Source organism: Pogona vitticeps, chromosome 6 (genome assembly GCF_051106095.1).
Source record: "Pogona vitticeps strain Pit_001003342236 chromosome 6, PviZW2.1, whole genome shotgun sequence".
Lineage (NCBI taxonomy): Eukaryota > Metazoa > Chordata > Lepidosauria > Squamata > Agamidae > Pogona > Pogona vitticeps.
Window position 1 is genome coordinate 51389653 of NC_135788.1, and position 23270 is coordinate 51412922.

Sequence of the window (23270 nt, forward strand, 5' to 3'; positions counted from 1 at the left end):
GATCAAGATATTTGAAGTTGGGGTAAAGTCGTGGTAGTCACATGGTTTTTGGATTGGTGTGTGTCTTCTTCTGATAACTTTAACCCCCCCTTTTTTTTCTTGTTTCCTCCAAAAGCATCCTCCAAAAACAGTCCCCTTTTTTGCTTACCCTTTCAATCTCCAAGCAGGCTGTTTTTTGTTAAATTGGCTTTCATGCAGCTCTGCCTTTTTCCTCCCCACCTTAAAAACAAGCTGGTTCAGAAAGAGTCAGCAGAGTTGACCAGTCTCTCTCTCTCTCTCTCTCTCTCTCTCTCTCTCTCTCTCTCTCACACACACACACACACACACACACACACACACACACACACACAGTGTGTGCTTCTCAGTGAAGAGAGAGGTACTCAGCAAAAGGGGTTACATAGACTTTAAAATCGTTTTTATTTACAGCAGGGGTACCGTACTTGGTTCCCTCGGCTGGGCGTGGACGAAGGAGCTGCAACCTTGAGTCAGCCCCTCCTCTTCAGAGACACACTGGCTTGCTTCTCACGCTCATTCTCCACCAACTTCACCTATTGGAAGCAGTGATCCGGGCAACCAAAAGTTAAATCTGCTAGCTTTAGTTATTTAATTAAAAATGTTTTGAACTGGCATAGTGGCAAAGTATTAAGATGCTAAAAAAAGGGAAGATTTTTTTCAAAAAAAGAGTTCTTTTCCTTTCAATAATGTTTTTAAAAATCACTGATTTTCATCCACCCTGGGCTGTATCACTGTGGTTTATTTTTGAGCAGATATGCATAAAATTGAGTTGTGCTTCAGATGATTGGTGCAAATATGCCCACTTTGGAAAGAATGACACGTGGCCCTGCCTGCACTGTTTTGATCCACACTTCCATTAGACCTTAGCCCCACCCATTGCTGGAATGCAGCTAAAATGACATTCCCAAATTGGAATCTGGTTCTGGGAGTGAGAAATGCTCCCAACCTCTGAAATAGATGCTGCTTTCAAAGTGTACCTAGTTAACTTTTTTTCATATGTACTCTAGAGCAGGCATTTTAATCAGGGACTATATGGCCCTCCAGGGGAGGCAGGCACTTTTGGAGAGGGCCACAGACTGGAAAAAAAATCATCATACACAGACTTATAAGGTTTATTATGTGACTTATACAATTCTGATTCAGCCTATATTTCTTCCATATTGTGCTTACAGCTGTGGCAAAAAAAAGAGATTGAGAATGGCTGCTCTAGAGTAAGCACAGAGGTCAAATCCAAATAGGGACACTTGCTTGGGTAACTTTAACATTTTGCCCTCCACAGTGGTTCTGATGGAGATGGGCACCCTGGTGCCAACAACTTTTATTGTCAGAAAGTGGCCTATTTGCTTGAATTGATACATTCTGACATTGAAAATAAAGCACTTGTGTAGGCATCCTTCAGTCTTGAGACTATGGTAACGTGCTCTGTATGGAGGTCTTGGAACAGCGTTTAGTGTGGCTGAGAAGGCCAATTCGAGAGTGACAATCCCTCCACAATGAAGACAAATAGAATCTGTCCCCTATCCAGCTCCCTGGTTTTGCTGGTTTCGGGACTGCCTCTTTGCCTTGGCCTGCTGGACAAAGGTCTCTTCAAATTGGGAGAGGCCGTGATGCAACACCTGCCTCCAGGCTGAACGCTCAGATATCAGGGTTTCTCATCTGTTGAGGTCCATTCCTAAGGCCTTTAGATCCCGCTTGCAGATATCCTTGTATCGCAGCTGTGGTCTCCCTCTGGGGTGATTTCCCTGCACTAATTCTCCATACAGGAGATCTTTTGGAATCTGAGCATCAGCCATTCTCACGACATGCCAAAGCTAACGTACACAGCACTATTTCAGTAATGTGTACATGCTAAAAATTCCAGCTCGTTCTAGGACTACTCTATTTGGAACTTTGTCCTGCCAGGTGATAACAAAAATGCGTTGGAGACAACACATATGGAACGTGTTCAGCTTCCTCTCCTGCCGTCCACAAAGGGTCCAGGACTCGCTGCAGTACAGGAGTGTGCTCAGGACGCACTCACAAGCACGTGTGAGTGTACGCTAATCTGCAGCAGAGCCATACTAGGTAGCAAAAGGTTAATCTCACACTAGTTTCATAATCCAGATCAAGTCACTTGTGCAGACTTTAGAATAAGAAAAAAAATACACAGACACTAGCCACATTTTAAGGTATTGTACTGTATAGCGTAATCTCGTGTTACTTTTTAAAAAAAGGTTTCCTTAAGGCTACAGCAGAGTGACCAAAATCTAGAGTGGCTAACTCATGTGTAGAAAGTAGTTCCATAGGTAAATGAGGGTGGCCATTTTTTAATCTTCACTGGGATTCCCTCATACCTCATAGGAATACAGAACAAGAGAAGAGCCCTTGAACTTTGGAAGGGATATATCTGGAAAGAGGTAGCTAGAAACATGCAGAAGGCCACATAGAATGATCCGGGTTCCAGCCATTTTAAAAGAATTAATAAGCAACCTTCCCATGCCCTAGAGTTGTTTCAGGGCACCAACATTCTCTCTAATTTTCTGCCCTGCTGAGCCCTCAAATATGTGTCTCTGCCCCCCCCACACACACGCAGGGTTCTGTCACAACCAGGACCAAAGGGGCTGGAAACAATCGCTGTGGATACACAGAGGAGGAGGAGCCCTGCATGGAGGGGGGCAGAGTCACTTGCACAGCCACGTATCTTAGAGGGAACCCTGCAGGGGCATTATTCGATGGCAATGGAAATAACTGCTTTTCTGCAGCCACCAAAAACTATTAAGACTAACAATGTTTTGCTCTTGTCATTCTGAAAGATAAAACAGAGGAAATTAATGAATGCAATTAATTTTCTTGTACTGAAAAGTACAGAGTGTAAGGGACAGGAGCAGATGCAAAATACGTTCTAAGGCAAACCACAAACCTACTTGAACTTGATGCTACACACCCATTCTGGTTTTCAGAGCTAAACAAAAATTCTGACCAGTTCTAATTAAAAGTGTCCCTTCTCAACCTCCTCCTGCTCTCATTATACTTTACTATGTCCTGCAGATGATCACTCTCTAGCCACACTGGGTGCTTTCGTTTAAAAAACAAAGTTCCATTTGAAGACCAAGTATTAATCTCTACAAGCTCTTTAATGAAGCTGCTCAGAATAAGGCAAATTTGTGGAAGTTTTTTTCTTTATTTATCTTACAGGACAGACAGTTATGTGGATTAAGTAACAAGGTTCACTATCCAAATAGTTAATACTTTTGGTAAAAATACAATTAATTGGACCTCAGTTCAGTAAGTTTTATTTTTCCACTCAGTTCAGCTTTTAATAGTAGGCCTTCCACACTGTTGAAAATAAAGGTTTTCAGCAAGAAAAATAAACTATAAGGGCAAACATGTATCATTCTGAAGTATGCAACTCAGAATAGTTTTTACATGACTTTAAAAAAAAAAAACCACCAATGATTAAAATGGAGGACACTAAAACCTTATTGTGGAGTTGGCTGCAATCTCTCTCTAAGCTTAGTATGCAAGGACATCTAGCAAAACTAGAAGTGAACATTACAAAATCTCCTGATTTTAGTCAAGAATAATGATAATGTTATTTGTATGTCTACACCCTTTATAGGAAGGATTGTGCCTCCAAACCTGTTTCTACAGAAATTTGCAAGCTGGAACATTGTTTTTAATTTAAAAGGAAGCAGTCACATATGACCTGTAACACAAGCAAAGGCCATGCAGCAAACTAAAAAGCTATAAAACAGAAAGCTAAAGTTTTCAAAAACTTGGTTTAAAACTTGGTTCAAAAATGGTGAGAAGTGTTTGAAACCACTGTGGACACAGATGGCCTATCTAGGTTCCTACCACTGATATATACAATATATCGTATTGTATCAAAGATTTTATTTTTAGAAGCCACAGTGCAATTTAGGCTATACTGTACTTGTGCAAACAGAGCAGCACATATTACTTGACAAGCTATGCAGTGCAACTTCATTACACAGGGAGATATTCTTCTGTCCAGAACATATTCCTTCAGGAGCATGTGCTTGATCACATCTTCAACTGTTTTGATTTCGCCCCGCCCCCCAAGGTTATGCTACCTTTGCCTGATGAAAAGTTCTGGAGAAACTGAAAAGTCCCCTCATCTGTAACTTTTTAGTAATCTAATAAAGGTATTACTCAACTCAGAATTTCATTCTGGATGGCATGGCTTTTTTCTATGTATATAAGTGAAGCCAGTGCTGAAGAGAGCCAGAATCAAATGGGGCAGGGGCCACCTCTTTTTCTCTGACACTCTTCTTTCTCTAGTTGACTTATTTTCCCCCCTCCTTTATTTCTTCCTAGAAATCTGCCAGGAAGAGGAACAGATGATTCTTGCCTTGGAAAGCTTTTGGAAAAAAATTAACAAGTATTGCATATTGCCCATCCATCTCTAGGGAGCAATGATGCAGAGTTCTGCCAACTACATTAGGGCAGCAAATCATACAGAATTTAGCAATTCAGTCTGTAAGCATGCAGTTATAGGGCAGGAGGTCACACTGACAGAGTGTGGCTGGCAGTGCAGCATCCTGTCAAACTACTTGCTTACAATACCTTTACTCAAAAATTAGAGATAATTATTTGCTGTATCTTGAAGGGAACTGTCAGTGCGCTGTTTGTCTGAGATTGTCCCTTCATCTTAAAAAAAAAACCTACCATCTAGAAGGCAATGAAAGGATTTGTACTCTCAAAGCAGAACTGATAAGTAAATAACGGAAACTTAGGAGGTTTCAATGTAATGATAATCACTCTTATTGCAGTTATTCAATAGTTCACTCTTCCTTTCTCAAAAGACAGTCAATGGGGTGGTTTAAAATATAATCAATAAGAGTGACAGATCAGGACTTTAGAGACCTGGGTTGAAATCCGTTTGGACATTCAAAGCCAACTCCTTGGATCTCACAAATCTTGAAACCCCAGTCAGCTGTTGTGAGATATTGTACAACTAGATGGCATAGAATGTACTGTACATATTTTTTTCCATTGTGCAAAAATATATTTTTTTATCTTCACAGGAAGGCAGACAGCCCAGCTACACTAGCTTTGTCACCATGCTGAATAATGGCAACTATAGGAATATATGGTATATAAATAATGAAGGATATGTTGTAACACGTAAAATTCCACATGTGCTTTTCATAATTCCTCTGCGATGTTTGCCAAAGAAGGCATGCAGGCCTTTAACAGTGGCATGACAGGTGACATTCCCTGTACATGCAGCTTTTTCCTCACCACATACCCAAGCCCCCCTGTCTGCCATACTGCCCTGGAGCTGAAGCCAACGTCTGGAGAGTTGTAAGTTCTCAACCCTAGTGCTAAAATCGCAACACTCCTAGAGGGGGGTGGGGAAGCAAGCCAACGTGAACTCGGCCACCGACGGGAAGAGGAAGGGGTGGAAGAGAAAACCAAATATGGTTTCCCCGCACTTCCCATTCCAGCATCCTAGGTTGTCACGGGGGGGGGGGGAAGCGTGAGGCAAAAAAAAAAGTTTTTACTCATACTGAACCTCCACGCACCCAGTTCCCCAGATCACGCCGACTTGCGCAAGCGCAATATATTCACACCAACGAGCCCGCTTGATTTCACATACAGTACAGTAATTTCAACCCCTCCCCGCATTCACACACCACTGAACCAATCCCAAGCGTCAGTTCTCGCATTCTCTCCTGCCGGCATGCTCTTCGATTCGCGCAGTGCGTCATCAGCCGTCCCTTCTTATTGGGCCGCATGACTTTTCCTCCTCTCGGTTGGTTGGCCGAAGCAGCGAAAGGACACGCGCTCTCCCGCCTTTCTACTACGACGTCCAATAAGGGCTCGCGTAGAGAAACACGTTAGAGAAGCTCTGGCTGCTGGACTCCACCCTCCTGGGGCTCCGTTTCTCCCCCCCTCGCCCCCGCCCTTGCCTGTGTCAAGTGGCGGCCACCAACGTGGAGAGCGGAAGCCGCTGCCGCGTGAGGAGGAACATTAGCCTGCGAGCGCTGGTCAGCGCGTGGACGGCGGCCGTTGAAGACCGAACCAACTGCCTCCCGTGAGAGAAACAGGGGAGTGGCTGCGAAGCAGGAACACAGCAGGCGCACGTGAGGCTGCAGGGTGGTGCCTACTTCGCACTTCTGAGGCGAGGCGACGCGGGGGGGGGGTGTCACACGCCGCCTTTCTTTCCTGGCTCCCCTCACGCCCAACGGTCCCTGGAGGATTTTGAAGCCCCTCGCCGCCGCCCCCTGGCAAGAGAAAGCGTGAGGCGGTGAAGAAGACACGTCCGGTCAGTTAGCCATAACCGGTTTGAACCGGAGCGTAAGGAGGAGCTGCTGCTGTTGGGGCTGCCGCCATGGCTGAAACGGAGGAGAGGAGCTTAGACGACTTCTTCGCGAAGCGGGACAAAAAGAAGCGGAAAGAGAAAAGCAGCCGCGCAGGGGCCACTTCGGCGTCTGCGTCGGCCGCCTCTTCCAACGCCTCGGCGGCCAGCGGGGCTGGGGGAAGCCGGCAGGCGGAAGGGGGCTCGGGGGCGGCCTCCAATACCAGTGCCACCGCCTCTGCCGCCTCCTCCGCTAAGGCGGCGCACAAGGTAAGGGCTGGTGGGGAACCCCAGGGCCGAACTGGGTCGCTCGTGGGTTCGAGTCGTCTGGGAAAGACGTGGGGGAGGGGGAGAGGAGAGCCGAGCCCTTGCTCCGACGGCTTCCTGTGGGCGTTGGCGGCTTCCTGTCAGTAGAGGGCGCCCCCGCTGGGTCATCGAGGTGGTGGGGCGCGTGGAAGTCGCGCCCTTCGACCCCTTGAACTTCGGGGACGGCGAGGAGGAATTGGCACGTGTGCGGTGTGGCTCTTGGTACAGAACGTGACCTCCTTGTGTTCCAGCTCTCGCTCGGCGGCCGACTCCTTTGTCAGCTGCACGACCTCCTTTCTCCCTGTGTTCCCTGTTATGTCACCGATAATGAGCCAGGAGTGAGTACTTCTTACTCTTTTGAGATCGAGAGACATGGCCTCAACAGGCTAGGCTGTGGTTTCCTCTGGATTGTAGTAGCTCGTTAGGGAGATGGCGTCGTTTTAAGAATATGCCACGGAAGCAGAATGGTAGTGTGTGTTCACCAGTAAGTAAAGGAGTAGCAGGACAGTGCATGTCCTGTTACTTTACATTGTTTTTGGGAAATGGTTTCTGAGGAGCTTGACTTAATTGTATTGGTAGAGCTTTTTTGTTCTGTAGATTCAGCTTAGAATTCCTGAGTCGGACTAAAGACCTTTCTAGTCCACCATTCTGTTCCTACAGGGGCTAATCATAAACTTCTAGGAAGCCTCATAAACATGACATAAGTGCAGTAACACACTCATTATTATATTCTCACTTGTAAGAAAATGATATCAAGAATTATATTGCTTCCCATACGGGAGATAGTCTCTCATTGTACCTGTTGATGGGAATAAAGTGTTTTTGTTTAGTAGTCGTCATGTCCAACTCTTCATGACCCATGGAGCACAGCACACCAGGCCTTCCTGTCTTCCACTGCCTCCCGTCTTCCACTGCCTCCCAGAGTTTGATCAGATTCATGTTGGTAGTTTCAATGACACTGTCCAACCATCTTGTCCTCTGTTGTCCCCTTCTCCTCTTGCCCTCACACTTTTCCAACATCAGGGTCTTTTCCAGGGAGTCTTCTCTTCTCATGAGACGGCCAAAGTATTGGAGCCTCAGCTTCAGGATCTGTCCTTCCAGTGAACACTCAGGGTTAATTTCCTTCAAAATGGATAGGTTTGTTCTCTTTGCAGTCCAGGGGACTCAAATGTTGCCTCCAGCACCACAATTCAAAAGCATCAATTCTTTGGTGGTCAGCCTTCTTTATGGTCCAGCTCTCACTTCCATACATCGCTACTGGAAAAACCATAGTTTTGATTATGCAGACCTTTGTCAGCAAGGTGATGTCTCTGCTTTTTAAGATGCTGTCTAGGTTTGTCATCTCTTTCCTCCCAAGAAGCAGATGTCTTTTAGTTTCGTGGCTGCTGTCCCCATCTGCAGTGATCATGGAGCCCAAGAAAGTAAAATCTGTCACTGCCTCCATCTCTTCCCCTTCTTTTTGCCAGGAGATGATGGGACCAGTGGCATGATCTTAGTTTTTTGGATGTTGAGCTTCAGACCATTTTTTTCACTCTCCTCTTTCACCCTCATTAAGAGGTCCTTCAATTCCTCCCCACTTTCTGCCATCAAAGTGGTATCATCTCCATATCTGAGGTTGTTGATATTTCTTCTGGCAATCTTAATTCTGCCTTGGGATTTGTCCAGTCGCAAGATGTATTTTGCATATAAATTAAATAAGTAGGGAGACAATATACAGCCTTGTCATACTCCTTTCCCCATTTTGAGCCAATCAGTTGTTCCATATCCAGTTCTAATTGTTGTTTCCTGTCCCACGTATAGGTTTCCCAGGAGATAGATAAGGTGGTCAGGCACTCGTGTTACTTTAAGAACTTGCCATAGTTTGCTGTGGTCACACAACACAGTCAAAGGCTCTTGCGTAATCGGGGAATAAAGTACCCTGACATAATTGTAAAGTTGCCTGTTCTCTCCACCCGCAAAGGACTGTATTGGTGCAAAACCCCAGTTTTCTTAGGTTCACTTTAGTTTTGCCATCTTCAGTCTGTAGCCTATTAAGTGGTTTCCATGTAATGTCGTTCTCCATGTTGCCAGGAGCTTTATTTTCTTGGAGTTCTAGCCAGTTTAACAACTTGATAGGTCTTTCTTTCTGTGTTATTGTCCTGGCATTCTTTGCTGTTTCTGCAAGATTCACATTTGTTCTGAAAAATCATTTCCTGGATTCTAATGTCGGAGAAGGAGATGTTGACCCAAGAGCTGACACACATTAGATGGAGATGCTTTGGGCCTTTCACTATTAGTGGCTAGCTCTCTCCATATACAGTGGTGCCTCGGTTAACGTGCGCCTCGGTTAACGATGAATCCGCATAGCGATGAATTTTTTGCAATAGTTTTTGCGATCGCATTGCGATGGTTTAGATAGGAAAATATCGCTTTGCGATGATCGGTACCCTGTTTCGCATAGTGATCATTGCATAGCGATGATTTTCCAGCAGCTGATCGGCTGTTCCAAAATGGCCGCCGGGTAAATAAAATGGCCGCCCGCTGTGTTTTTGCCCAGATTCCTCGCTTACCGGGCAGCGAAAATGGCCGCCGTATGGAGGATTTTCGCTTAAAGGTGAGTTTTTTGCCCATAGGAACACATTAAACGGGTTTTAATGCATTCCTATGGGCTTTTTATTTCCACATAGCGACGAAATCTCTTTGCAGCGATTTTTGCTGCACAGATTATCGTCGCTATGCGGGGCACCACTGGGTGCAGCAACTGCTATGTGTATGATCTCATTGAAAATGTGAAATAATGCAGTTTCTCTAAGATTCCCCAAAACTCCAGACAGAGCTCTTGCAAAGTACAACATCTCTCTCCTTTTGGTCCTAAAGTAGTTTTCAGGTTTATCACAGAGTTCCACTAGTGCATCCCTTCAAAGATTTACAAAGGGCTGATGTACAACATGAAGACTACTTTAAACTGATTTCAGTAGTTGCTGTTCCAAGTTATATGTATTGAATTCAAAGTTTGCTGTATAAAACGTGTTTGTAACCTACTCACTGGGTATTATACCACCAGCTTAGTAGGTACCATTAGTGTAGAAAGAAACCAGGTTTTGCATTTACAGATCTTTTGTTGCAAGAGTAGTTTCTCTTGTTAAGGTAATAATATATTGACTCAGTCAGAGGAGGATTTGTGCCACCCGGTACCTAAGAGTTTCCCACTTCTGAGGGAGAGCTACTGTATTCCATTCATCCCTGCGTGTTTCAGTGCATAAAAATCCTTTGGGTTGCCCATGCCATGTCTGTCTCTCAGACGTGTAGGGAGAATTGGTCATCTGTGCAGTCCTGGGCCTCAGGAATCATACCAAGCAAATTTCATGAGTATGTGAGGAGTGTGCTTCCATTTGCTATATTGTATTGTACTACATCTGTGTCAACCGTCTGTACAATACATTTTAAGGAATCCATGGCTTTCTGTCTTCATTTGGTCTTAAAAGCACAGGCTCATTGGAGTTCTGATTCTTCCAAAACTACCAGTTAGCACAGTCTGAACCATAGTATGTCTTAGTGTTTGTTATGTGATTTTATTTATTTATTTATTTATTAGACTTATATGCTGCCCATCTAGACAATGTCTACTCTGGGTGGCTCATAGCAATTTGATTTTAAGCAATTAAAATAACAACAATATAACAATAGAAGGTCATTCAAGATGAAGAATAAGAGAATAGATTAAGTGGTGCCTGCAGGGAAGGCCTGCCTGAACAGCCAGGTGTTAAGTTGGCTTTTGAAAATACCCAGCAAAGGGGCCAAAAGGATCTTGGAGGTGAGATTGTTCCAAAGACAGGGAGCCACCACCGAGAAGGCCCGGTTTCTTGTTTTTTCTTTCTGGATCTCCCTTCGCGTCAGGCTCCTCAGCCGCCCCTCCTGGCTAGAGCGAGTGATACGAGTAAATCTAGGTCAGTTATCTCCATGAATTGCCAAGGACAACAACTGTAGCAGTAAGAACAAAATTACTCTATCCATTTGACAAGCAGTTGTATTAACCTTACAGGCCATGAAGAGGAAGTTTTATAATGAATGAGTCAAAGCAGCTTGCATGACACTGCTTTTTATATGCACTGCTTAGTCCAACCTGACAACACTCCACTTAATTAGTGTTTTCATCCAGGTAGAACAGGTAATCGAAACAAATTAAGTAGCCGTTTGAATAAGATGTAAGTTAAAAATACTTTGCATTGTTTTAAGTTTAAGTGTTTCAAGCCAATTTCAACCAAGCACCATTTTGCTAACTGTGCTGATATACTTAAGCCTCAATAACTCTTACAAGATACTTTTAAAAACAAAGAAATATTAGTTTAGTGCTAATCAAAAGCAATAATATGACTTCTGAATAACTCATGTTCTCATTCATTTATATTAAATGTATGGTTCACTTTACACCACAGTGTCTTGAGGCAAGTATTTTTCAGTAGTTTAAATGTGGCGCTGTCTTTCTCTGCAACACTTGCATTCATATTTCCTCACCATTACCAGTGCAAAAAGAAAAGCAGAGGCCCATTCCTGGTAGCCATCTCTGGTGCCCAGACATTTGTGAAAATAAATAAGCCTTTGCCCAGTGCAGAAAAGGGTGACAGAATCAATGCTAGATGAGATTTTGGGGGGACATACTCTAAATGATTTATTTTGAGTTGCAGCATAGTCATACTGTGTCTTTAGTTTGAACCTGAGAATTTGGTTTACAGATATGCCAGTACCATGCACAATCAAGATAGGTACATTAATCAGCTATGCATGTGAAGTGATCTGAAACTTTGTGAAGTGCAGTCTGCTTCTGCAATAAGTAGTGTTGTGATTCAGCAAAAGAATGGATGTACAGTACAGTATTTAATCATATTTTTTTCTTATTACACAATTTCATAGTTTTGATGTAATGTTTGTGTCTTACAGGAGGAAGATGACTGGAAGGAATTTGAGCAGGAAGAAATAATTGACTACAGTGGTCTCAGAGTTCAGTCCATGCAAATTAGGTATTACTGTCTTTAAAATCCATACATGTTGAAAGAGGTAGAAAAGTCATGCCACATAACACTGATGACATCATTAGTCACAGTGATTTTTCAGAAGTAAAAAAAATATTGTGACCTTCCCACCCCCAAAGGCCCTGAGACCTGCAAGGAGTCCCTTTTGTAGTGGGAAGAACATTTGGGGTTGCAGGACAGAAGGGAGTCTTTGGTTTCCGAAAGTCAGCTTCAGGAGGAATTTTAAAAAGAAATGTCATAATCAGCCTTACATGGTGCAACTTCTGCAACTAGGACTTCAACCACAGTATATTAACCTTTGGTTGGGCTTATTCTAGCAGGCTTTGTATGGAGAAGAATTATGGATAAAGTCATATGTCTAAATCTCACTTGCTATATGATAGCTTGCATTATCTCGAAGACATCTGTCCTTCATATCTTAGCCACTCTTGTCAAATCTATTTTAGCATTACTGAGAAAAAAGTAGCAGACAGAGATTTCTGATCAGTTGTTCTTTGTTGGTGCCTCTAAAGTGTGTATATCTACATTTTTTCCTTTTGCTCCACGTTGCTTTCATATCATGTACAGTGGTGCCTCGCACAACGGGCGCCTCGTAGAGCGATGAATTCGCTCTATGAGGCCGTTTTTGCGATCGCAAATGCGATCGCAAAACGATGCCCGTATAGGCGCAACCATTTCGGGGCTTCCGGCAGCGTTTTCGCGCGCTCCCCTTGCTTACCAAGGGCGCGAAAACGCTGCACCCCGGCCCCTTTCAGCTGATCCGGCGGCCATTTTGGACCCGCCGGACAGCTGATGGCAGCCATTTTGGCGCCCTCGTTGTGCGAGGGGAGGGCGCGAAAATGGCTGCCGGCCCCTGGGAAGCATCGCACTACGGTGAGTATTCTATGGCATTGGAACATATTAAACGCTGTTTAATGCGTTCCAATGCCTTTTTGTGTTCCGTAGTGCGATGTTTCCCACAGCGAAGGTTAATCCGGAACGGATTAACCTCGCTGTGCGGGGCACCACTGTATAATGTTCCTTGAACTAAGTTGGAGTAGCATGTGTGTTAGGAATTTCATTTGTTACCCCTTGAGTTGTATGATTCATTAAGCATTCTTTTGCACCATTTTTGTTAACTATACAAGCCTATTTTATGAAGTATAAATATTCCAGTTAGGCTCTACTTCCTCTTGTTGTTCTGTCCTTCAGTATCATAACACATAAGAGATTGAACAAATTAAGAAATGCTGCACTTAATATCACATTATATTGCTGCTTTGTGTAAGGAATGGAGACAACAGCACTTTTTGTTTTTTTGTCAGTGAAAAAGATGACGAAGAAAGTGAAAAGAGAGAAGAATCAGGAGATAACAGTGAAGAACCAGGCGGGGGTTTGGATAAGTCTTCTGGTCCTTGGAATAGGTCTGCTCCTACACAAGCACCTGTTGCTGAAACTATTGGTCAGTTCCCCCCTCCCCCAGTTAACTATAACTATCACTTGCATAGCTTATATTGACCTGATTGATGTGAGCCTTCCACTTCTGCAAATCAAAATAATCTTAACTATTGAATTATATTAAATAATATGATTCATATAAATCAGTAAGTTGCTACTTCTGTGAGTGGAGAAAAGGAACACAGGACTGAATTAGTATATGTGTCCAGATTTGTTGAATGCTGTTATAATTTTAGTAATAGTAAGTAAAAGTTGTGTAATATTTTGGGCACATGATTGGACTGCATATTGCTCCTATCTCCATGCCTTATTATAGTCAGAGCTAGAAAAATACTTCATATTCCTTGGTGCTCAGATTATTAGTTCCAGTGGTAGACGTTAATTTTCATCACCTGGAACACTTGTTATGTGCCATAAAGTTGAAACCGACTTATAGCAACCATGACAAAGCTTTCAAGACAAGTATGGTGTTTAAGAAGTCATTTAACCAGTTTCATTTCCCCAGTGAGTTTCCATGGCTGAGCGGGAAATCGAATCCTGATCTCCAGAGTCCTAGCCTGTCACTCTATCCATTACTCCAAGTGTCCATTGGTGCATTTGCCTGGCTTCAGACATAACTGCATTTCCCCCTGTATTTAAAAGAATATGCAAATATGTTTTTTCTTTCTTTCTATACATTTTAAACTGTATAGGCAGGTGTCTTCTAACTCAGAGGTCCCCAACCCCTGGTCCATTGGCCAAGTCTGACTGGACAGCGAAGACAGACCTCTCCCCCCCACACACACAGTTGATTTGCGCACGCGCTCCAGCGCACTTGTGTGACCACTGTGCCACTGATTTGCCCATGTGCATGTGCTCGTTCGTGCATGTGCACGAGCGTGGGGAATGCCCCCCCCTTTCCACAGCCAGTCTGCGGGGTGAAAAAGGTTGGGGACCCCTTTTCTGACTAACATTAAAAGAACTGGAGTATCAAGTAATGAAAGCTCCCAATACAATTAGAAGAAGAAAATTTTAAATATTGGCAGGGATTAATGGATTTTGTAATCAAGGTAAAAAAATCTAGAATACAGTCAAACCTCGACCTATGAACTTAATCTGTTCCGGAAGGTCGTTCATAGATCGAAGCACCATTTCTCATAGGAGTGCACTGAAAACCAATTAATCCGTTCCAGCCAAAGAAACGGAAGGCACTGAGGCTTTAAGAAGGGGGGAACCCTCCAACAACAAAAAGTAAAATGACCTCCCTTGTTGAGGCTTTAAAAAGGGGGAAAACTTCCAAAAACACACAGTAAAACGACCTCCCTTGTTGAGGCTTTAAGAAGGGGGAAAACGTCCAACAACAAACAGTAAACTCACCTCCCTTACTGAGGCATTAAGGGGAAAAAGCCACCAACAAAACAGCACAGAAACATCCTCCCCAGCCAAAACCCACTCAGAAGTTTTTTAAAAGGAGAAAACAGTAGCTTAACTCCCTGCAGACACACACACAGGCTCACTCGGAAAGCAGGAGCTCTCTCAACTGCGACACACCCCATAATGGCCAACAGAGCTACAGGACAAAGAAGCAGCTTCTGTACCACCTATACAGTAGTCAGAAAGTTGAATTGCCCGCCTTTTTTCGCTGCATGTTTCTGTACTCATGTCGAAGTTCCGTGCACAAGTCAAAGCAATATTTTTCTATCGGAGTGGTTCGTAAGTCGAAACATTCGCAAATAGGGACATTCGTAAGTCAAGGTTTGACTGTAAATAAAAGATATTGGTATAAGGCTCAAAAAAGGTGGTTTAGGTATTCCTAATATAAAAATTTATTATACAGCGAATCAGTTAAGATTTATTGGAGATATATATAACAAGGGAAAATTTATTTGGTGGGATATGGAATTTTCAGAAATAAATGGGAATGTTGAAAAATATTTGTTTAATGTATTAAAAAGAAATACAATAAATCAGGTGAATAACCCCTTTTTAAGAAATATGTTAAATATATGGAATGGACATAGAAGTTATGTCCCTTTACTTCATTATTAAAATTAGTGACTGAAATAGAAAAATTTCCAGCAAACTTAAAGGTTTTAGTTGTTTTGTTTAAGGACAAAAAGTTGCCAGATTGAAGGATTGGATGATTAAAATAAGATCAAAGGATCAGATTATGATTAAACTTCAAACAAATAAATTATCATGGTATAATTATATCCAATTAGATAGTTGGACAAATGAATGGTTGGAAACTAATGGCAAATGTAGAGAATATACTAAGTACGAACAATTTCTATCATCACATGAAGGTATCCAGAAAGATGCTTTGATGAAGGGAGTAGTAAATAGAATATATAATCTAATTTTGGAACAAGAGGAAAAAGAGACAGAAACAGAAGGTTTGAAATTAATTTGGGAAGATGATTTAAAGACAGAAATTAAAATAGAGGATTGGATAAAAATTTGGAGGATGAGAGTTTTAAGGTTAACGTCAATAAGAATAAAGGAAAAAAATTTAAAATAATTTTAAGGTGGTATAAGACTCCGGTGAAATTGAATATAATAAATTCTAAAGCTTGTTGGAAATGTGATGAAGAAATTGGCATGTATTATCATATGTGGTAGGACTGTAAATTGATTCAGAAATTTTGGAAAGTGATTTTTAAGGAAATATGTGATATTTGGAAAAGATATTGAATTTAACTCTAAAATTGTTTTGTTGTCAATTTTTGATAAGACAGAACTTGATTATTGTTCAAAGGAATTTATTTCCAATTTTATGGCAAGTGCTAGAATATTAATAGTTAGATTCTGGAAAGACGAAAATGACATTAAATTAGAAGATTGGTATAATGAAGTATGGGACATTGCATTAAATGATAAATTACTGAATTTAAGATGAAAAGGGAAAATAAGTTGAAATATTTTTATGCTATTTGGGGTAGATTTATTGAATTTGTATTAGTGAAAGGAAAGGGGAAAGCCTCGAAAAAACAATCAATACAATTTTGGAAAGGAAGTTGTAGTAGAAGTATTGTTCTAAGGAGTCCTGTGGGTATGGGGTGCACAGTAGTTTAGATTGTATAGCAAGTATTTTATATTTTTGTATTTGTTTTTTTTTCCTGAAAAAAATTATTTTAAAAAAAGGAATATCAAGTTATGAAAACTGTTCCGTATGCTATTTTGTATCAAATGCATCTAGACAAAGCAACAAACTGGTGATAAAAGTCACTCATACAGTTCCTGTTCATTTGTGCACATGATTCAAAGAAACCTGAAGCTTCTGTTTGTCTTCTGGAACAGTCACATTTTCTGTTTTATCTTATACCTTGAGTTGTTAACAAGCATGATTTGTTAAAATAAAAATTAAGGAACAAAGTCACTACTTCGAGGAGGATTACAGGAAAATTAAGGATTGTTGCAAATATGAAATGGAAGTTTCATGTTTTGATCACTGGTTGTGAAGAAAGAGTCTTTCTCATTCTAAGTGTAGCTGTTTGGAAGTATTTTTAATTTTTAAAAATGTTTTAATATCAGATTGCAAGTTAGAATAAAGGTCCCTCTACACCAGGTGATTTGTTATTGTATGCAGATTTTCTTTGAATTCATAAATTTGAGGTAAAACCACACAATCCAATGTAAGATACGTCCCACTTATCTGATTACACATTACTGTTTGTAAAACATTTTTTGTTTTATTTGCAGAAACCCCAGAGCCAGTGCAGTCTGGCATGGTATATAGGCCACCTGGTGCAAGAGAAGGCAGAACACGAAAAGTGCCACAAGGACCTCCTGAGATCTATAGCGATACACAGTTTCCATCATTGCAGTCTACTGCTAAACATGTAGATTCTAGACGGTAAGTATAGTGATAGTACTCTATATAGTTGATTAGAATTACTTTCCCTAACTACTTCTTCAAAGCTTTGTAATCCTGTTCATAGATTTAAAAAATACATAGTGTGATTTAAACCAAAATAAGCAAGTAAGTTTCAAATGGAAATATGTTGTTTTGAGCAACAGTTGAATTGTATGCACACTTGAACAAGATGCTTTCATAAACAGTTATTACTTTTACAGAAAGATGTTCAGAGGGGTGGGATGGTAGAATGCTCTAAAGGTTGATTGTTACAGAATGAAGTCTGCTGACAAATACGGTTTTTCCAGAAAATTTTTCAGTCTTAAGTACTGAGTTTGTAACTGAGAGTTAACTGGTTTTTCCCAAGAGCTTGAGCATGCTCAATGAGAGCTTTCTTTGGATATCTGGAGCATTCACACATGTACTATCACAAACTGCTTATGAATGTACCCACTCTGTTTCAGAAGGGTTTGTCATTAGGGACTTCTGCTGAAGAAGCACAAGGTCCACCTCCCATAGGTGTGTAGAACTATTAACTGTGTAGTGCTTCAAGCAAAAGTCTGTGCTTCAGAACAGCTGCCTGGGTTACCATCAATAAAGTATTGGTATATTAACAATTTTTCCACATACTGCTGTTGTATTCAAATTTAAATGGGAACATGAATTAGCATAGCTCCTTATAACCAATCCTGTCTTTTCCGCTAGCACTTTCCTTCATAGCTTTGAAGTGGTGTGTTTGAACAGAAGGTCTCAGGTCTGCTGCTGATGTTTCAAAAGTAGCAGACCTGGGAAATGCCACTGAGACTTGTTCAAAGAAGTCTCCTCCCACTGGCATGCACAAGCTCTTAGGCATGGCTACACTGGTTCCCTGGATGGGGGGGTCATTACCTGTCTTGTCAGCAGCCCAGTCAATTGAACTTTGCTACCAAAAGAAGCATCACTGAACAAATATTTCTAAGGGGCAAGTGTGTGTGAGACACTTACTGATTACATTTATTTTCCCTTAGGGATAAAGAAATGGAGAAGAGCTTTGAAGTAGTAAAACACAAAAATAGAGGTAGGGATGAGGTTTCAAAAACCCAGGCAACTAAACTTCAGCTAGACAACCAGTATGCTGTGCTTGGGGATCAGTAAAGCTACACATACATTGCAGTTAAGGAATGGTTATTTGATACCCTTCCAGTCTTAAGGTAACTTATCTACACCTATTATGAACATGCCGTCTTGCTGGATCTACTGCAACAAGTGCAGACTACTTTGACGTAAGTGATTGGTCCTTCTGCACTATGGAAGTATGCTTAATTTGGTACAACTGACCTTTTCCTTTGGATAAGAGGGAATTTAATGTAAATGGTCACACAAGAATCCCACTGTTTTGATTACTTTGCTGCCAGTGGTTATTTCAAATTTTTTTATGTTCAGATACTGAGCCTTCGTAAGGGTTGACTACCTCAGATTTGCTGCACTCATTGTGGACACCATATGGATCACAACTTCTGGAAAAGGTTACAACTCTTAGTGGCCATCTGAAACTCGAAACCAGCTCTACTGGATTCCTATCAGAAATCCTGCAGAAGTCGGCCATCTGGGTTCTGATTTAGTATAAACAACAAATTTAAGTGACCTTAAATGAGCGACTTGTCCTGTGCCCCCATTTATTGCATCCTTTTATGTGTAGCCGTAATTTACTAGGAACCTCTAGTGTGTAACATTTTCCAAAATATGCAGCATAGTGTTGCTGTAGTTTACTTGTTCGGATTTAGGTTACCAGAAAATAAATAACACATGCAGCTAGAGAGACCTTAGGGATGCTAATCTGTGTATATTAAATGGTTTCATCCATGTTCATTCTTCATTTTAAAAATGCCTCTCCTGGCTTGAGAAATTTGCAGGTAGCAGTATGGAATATGCAGGCTGTCCATACTTTTTGTTCTTCTTTACTGGCTGTCAAGTGACTGTGATCTCTGTAGGTCTGCATTCAGTGGCCAACAAATGTCTGTGCTCCACGGAGTATTTGAAGATTAATCTTGAAAAACATGTGCCGAATACTTAGCCTTAACAATACTTTATGGCGAGTATCAGCTGTTGGTAGCACACACAATTCTGTTTGCAGGATGAAAGCAATTATATGTCTAGTAAAAAAAGTCTGTGGTTTCTGATTGGTTCAAATTCAGAAATAGTCTTGGAATAAAGTGTTGTGCTTATGGCCTTTTTTTCTGTTGCCCAAAGATTTAGTGACAACTTCAGTTTAGTCAGCCTTCTGACTAACCATGTGACCATTTATTTGGAGAGATAATAGTCTAATAGTACCTGTATACTAAGATTTGTTCTATATTGTACTGTATGATGCTAACAATGAATACCATTAAAACCAACTGTCAAAGACGTTCCTTTGATACAGAAGATAATCAGTTTTTCCTTTCATCTAAAACTTGGCATGGCCAGTGCTGTTATGTCTTTAGAGTCAAGCTATTTTCTGGAATCTTGAACAGGAATTTAGACCTTATGAAAGTGCTCCATTTTGTGAGAATTGTACTTGTTCTATAAAAATATTAGTTTTGTAGCTTATTACTGGCTGTGATGTAAAAATCATTGATTTACTGAAGAAAAAAAATGGCATTTCTTCAGCTCAGATGGCATTGGCATTATACCTACATCGTTTCCTGACAGGATTTGGAAAAACACCAGTTAAATATTTCCCTTCGTATATAAAGACAGGCCACTAGATACCTTGATCCCTGGAGGTAAATCTGTGGCTAACAGCATTGAGTTGTGTGTCCCTCTGGAAAATGTCTTTTTGACAATAAAACATTTACAGGGTATTAAAGCTAAGGAACCAGAAGATAATGTGAAACTGTATGTCACTTGGTGACATACCAGAAACAGGCAACTTTAAATCCCAGCGTTGGCATTTTGTTAAAACTGATGTATGTAAAAAAATCAAGTTAATATACAATAGCAAAATTAAGTTCTCCTTTGTACCTTGTTCTGAATTCTTTGGCATAGTTGGCAGGACAAGGTAGCACTATAACAATGTAATAAATGGAAATGTGCATGGTTCCTGGAGTCTATTAATAATACACGTGTCACACCATTTAAATAAAACATGGCAAAACTGATGTCATCAAAATGATGAACTGTGAAGCTTCAGTCTTATGAAATTACAAGAGGGGTAAGTTCTATTGGGCTACTGAGTTCGTACCTCTGACTTTACCATCATTAGCAAAGATTCCCGACTAAGATTAAGCAGCAAGTGAATTTTGTGTGGAAGCACAGTCTGTTAACTTACACTAAAGCAGATCAGCACTTGCCAACCCTGGTTGATACTCTTCAGCAGCTCTGCATTCTGAAGCTTCACAGAGAAGTGTCCACATGGAAGAACATCCTTTTGTGTAAACATTAAGCCACTTAATCATCTGCTTAAGTCATGAAATTATTTTTTTAAAATATAGGATACTCTAAGAAGCACAGTGAATAGTTGGTTTCACACTGAACTCCCTCTGTACTCTTATTACTCTGATCGGATTATATGCATGTAGGTGATCTTGTGACATTTAACATTGTCAGAGATTTCTGCATTTCAATATATGCCTCACTACTTTGCCAGTGTAATAAGATACATCATGTCACGAAGTTGGCCTACAGCTTGTGATTCATGAGTGATATAGTAACACCTCCCATAACAAACTAGCTTAATTCTGGACACTGATTAATACTGCAGGTGAACTTGATTCATATTCTCATCATTTCTGAAATGCACCTGGCAGTAACATGCTGTATCTGTCGCTGGCCATAAAAATCTCAATCTCCATCATTGAATTACTGACAGATTTTTTCAAAAGCTCATGCTGTATTGTGCTGCTCAAAGTAGTTACTAATACTTGCAACCAAGACTTCAATATGCACTTGAAAGCCAACTTTAGACAAAGGAATGTGGGGAATCAGAAAAGCCAGGCAAATATAAAATGGGCTTTTATTTATAGAAAGCGTAAGGAATATATGGTGACAGTAGAGCTTGTTTGTGTAACAGCTGTTTTGTTTGAAGCATGCCTGGGTCATTTTTAATACACCTGTGATATTTTCTAAGTGGCAGTAAAGACATCATATGGGATGGATGTTCATTCTGTGGAAGTAGTAGGCATGCCTGAGAACCTTTATGTCATATTCTGAGGCTTCTGTACAAATGCTGTAGTGATGACTGCAACATAAGCCCTGCATCGGTGTGGCTAGTAGCAGCAGTGCCTGTACAAAGTAGGGGATCATGATCACTTCATGCCAAACTGCTGGTGGGCTCACTCAGTGATGCATAAAGCCCAGCCTGCACACAAGGCCCACTTAACACATATGCAGTTAGGTCCTGGTGTTGGAACCTGCATGTGTCAGCTGCTGTTCAGACTTGATGTTCAGTTTGTTGTCTGTGTGTGGCTTTTGTCATCCCAAGTTTGCCATTTCCATTCAGGATTTTCAGTTACAGTTGTAACTGAATAGCCTGCTTTCTGCGTACTGTTTCTATTTGACTTCTGTGGGATCTTTATTTGGAAATGTTTAGTACCTAGGCCATAGACTGATGTTATGATCGCTGATACCCATATTATAGCTGAAAGTGAACTGCAGACATTGTGGAGGTTTCTTTAATAACCTGTGCCTAAGCCTAGCTGACTGCAGAGACAGTTGACCTGACTGCTTTCAAAACCCTTTTTAAAGCAGTGGTAGGGCAAATTCTATCTGATATATTACGCTTATACTTTGTATACAGTTTACTTGCTGAAAATAGCACAATGAAATTGATTTTAACAACTAAAAAATTCCATGAGGTATAAATAAAAGATAAGATCCTAGAAAGCAGTATGTTCATAGATACATCAAAACAAGGAAGTCTGCCCACAGTCATTCTTCTCCCTCACATAATGTCATTTGAAAGCCTTGGTGCTGCTATAATACTGCATTGGATATAATGTAGGTATCCAAGATGAGACAAATGAAGTGCAGAAGATTCAGTGTAAGGTAGAAGAGGCTGCTTTGAGGAAGCAAACAACTACTTTGGCCTAGCTGTCTGTATTTAAGAAATGTAACTGAAGTATGATGCAATTCTACACTTTGTACCATTTCCTATTTTAGGAGTGTGTGTGGATCATATAATGAACACTGCTTCAGGGATCTTAAATGCAGAAAGTTGACAGAAGAGGGAGAAGGCTACACTATGCTTGTCCCCGATTCACTTGTTAAATGAAGACAGCTTCTATAGAGAAGTGGATTAAGACTACATCCCACTTGCAATCTGAAATGGGACAGTTGAGAATTGTTATGACTTTTTTAACAACATTATTTCAGATGTTCTGAATGGTTGGACAGAAATAATGTAATGACAAGAATAAATCTTTCAGGATCAGGGATTATTGCAAAGCAAATGTAAGCCTGCATAGTGTTTCCCTGCAAGTGGTTAAATACATGAGAATGTTTCTGAAATGCAAAATCAATTATCTAATTAAACAAAGTATCATTTCAACAAATTAACCTAGTCAGCTGTGCCATCAGAAATGAAATGCGGAGAACTTTTACAGAACGGTCACTTATTATAATTTTTAAAATGTAAAGGGGCAAATCTATGAACATAGATGAAGAAATCTGAAATGTTCAAAACATGGCATAGGAATGATGGAAGGCTTGTTGTGCCTCAGTTTTCTAGGCAGTAAAGAGAATTCATCCCTACCTCACAGGGGTGTTGTGAGGCCAACTTCATCGTTTGTAAAATGTGTTTGAATTTTTCTGATGGACGGTGCTATAGAAGTGCAAGACATAACTAATCAGCAAACATCTGGGTGACTGACTCACAATAAGAAAATACCCAACTTTGTTTTCATTACAGTATTTTGCTATTATTATAGAACGCTTCCCTACAAAACATTATTTAAATATATGGATCATGTAACTTTGGACTTTGCAAGAAGGCATGGTTGAGTTTTCAATCTCTATGCACCCTTTCTGGTTTTATGTGATTAACTGTGCAGATCTAATTGTATTAACAAGGTTTTTGGATTTTGCATGGAAATTAAGAGCAACTATCATTTTTTTGTAAACTCCTTGAAAGAAATAAAGTTATGTTCACACTGTTTGTTATCCCTTTTGTATGACTCTTTCACTGGTCAGTGGCAACAGGTCATACTGGCTGGAATCCTGTTTGTCTAGGCATAACTTAACATCCCTGTGTCACGTGTGCCACACATTACACCTGGCAACAGGATCGTGCATTTCGTGACAAGGTACCTAGTGTGCCTGGAGAATGCTTTGTGAATCATACTTCCACTTTGGTGGAGTAGCTGGGAAAGAAGACAGACCTATGGAAAAATATTTCAGATACTGACAA

General features: G+C 40.9%; 1 protein-coding gene across 4 annotated transcripts; it reads left to right on the forward strand.

Moving 5' to 3' along the window:
• Nucleotides 1–6200: 6200 nt before the first annotated feature.
• Nucleotides 6201–23023, forward strand: CDV3 (CDV3 homolog). 4 transcript variants are annotated; one of them, XM_020804608.3, is made up of 5 exons: nt 6201–6589; nt 11543–11622; nt 12939–13075; nt 16753–16906; nt 17914–23023. In XM_020804608.3, the coding sequence occupies exons 1-5, from the start codon at nt 6353–6355 to the stop codon at nt 18038–18040; spliced, it is 735 nt and encodes a 244-aa protein (XP_020660267.2). In that variant the 5' UTR covers nt 6201–6352; the 3' UTR covers nt 18041–23023. The 4 variants fall into 4 exon arrangements, with proteins under 4 accessions (XP_020660267.2, XP_020660268.2, XP_072859611.1 ...); XM_020804609.3 differs by having other exon boundaries at nt 18329–23023; XM_073003510.2 differs by lacking the exon at nt 6201–6589 and adding an exon at nt 6830–6963.
• The last annotated feature ends 247 nt before the right edge of the window (nt 23024–23270 follow it).

Coding starts and splice junctions, on each gene's coding strand:
- CDV3 (XM_020804608.3), top strand. CDS start 6,353: ATGGCTGAAACGGAGGAGAGGAGCTTAGACGACTTCTTCGCGAAGCGG. Junction 11,623..12,938: donor GTTCAGTCCATGCAAATTAG/GTATTACTGTCT, acceptor TTTTTTTGTCAG/TGAAAAAGATGACGAAGAAA. Junction 16,907..17,913: donor AAACATGTAGATTCTAGACG/GTAAGTATAGTG, acceptor ATTTTCCCTTAG/GGATAAAGAAATGGAGAAGA.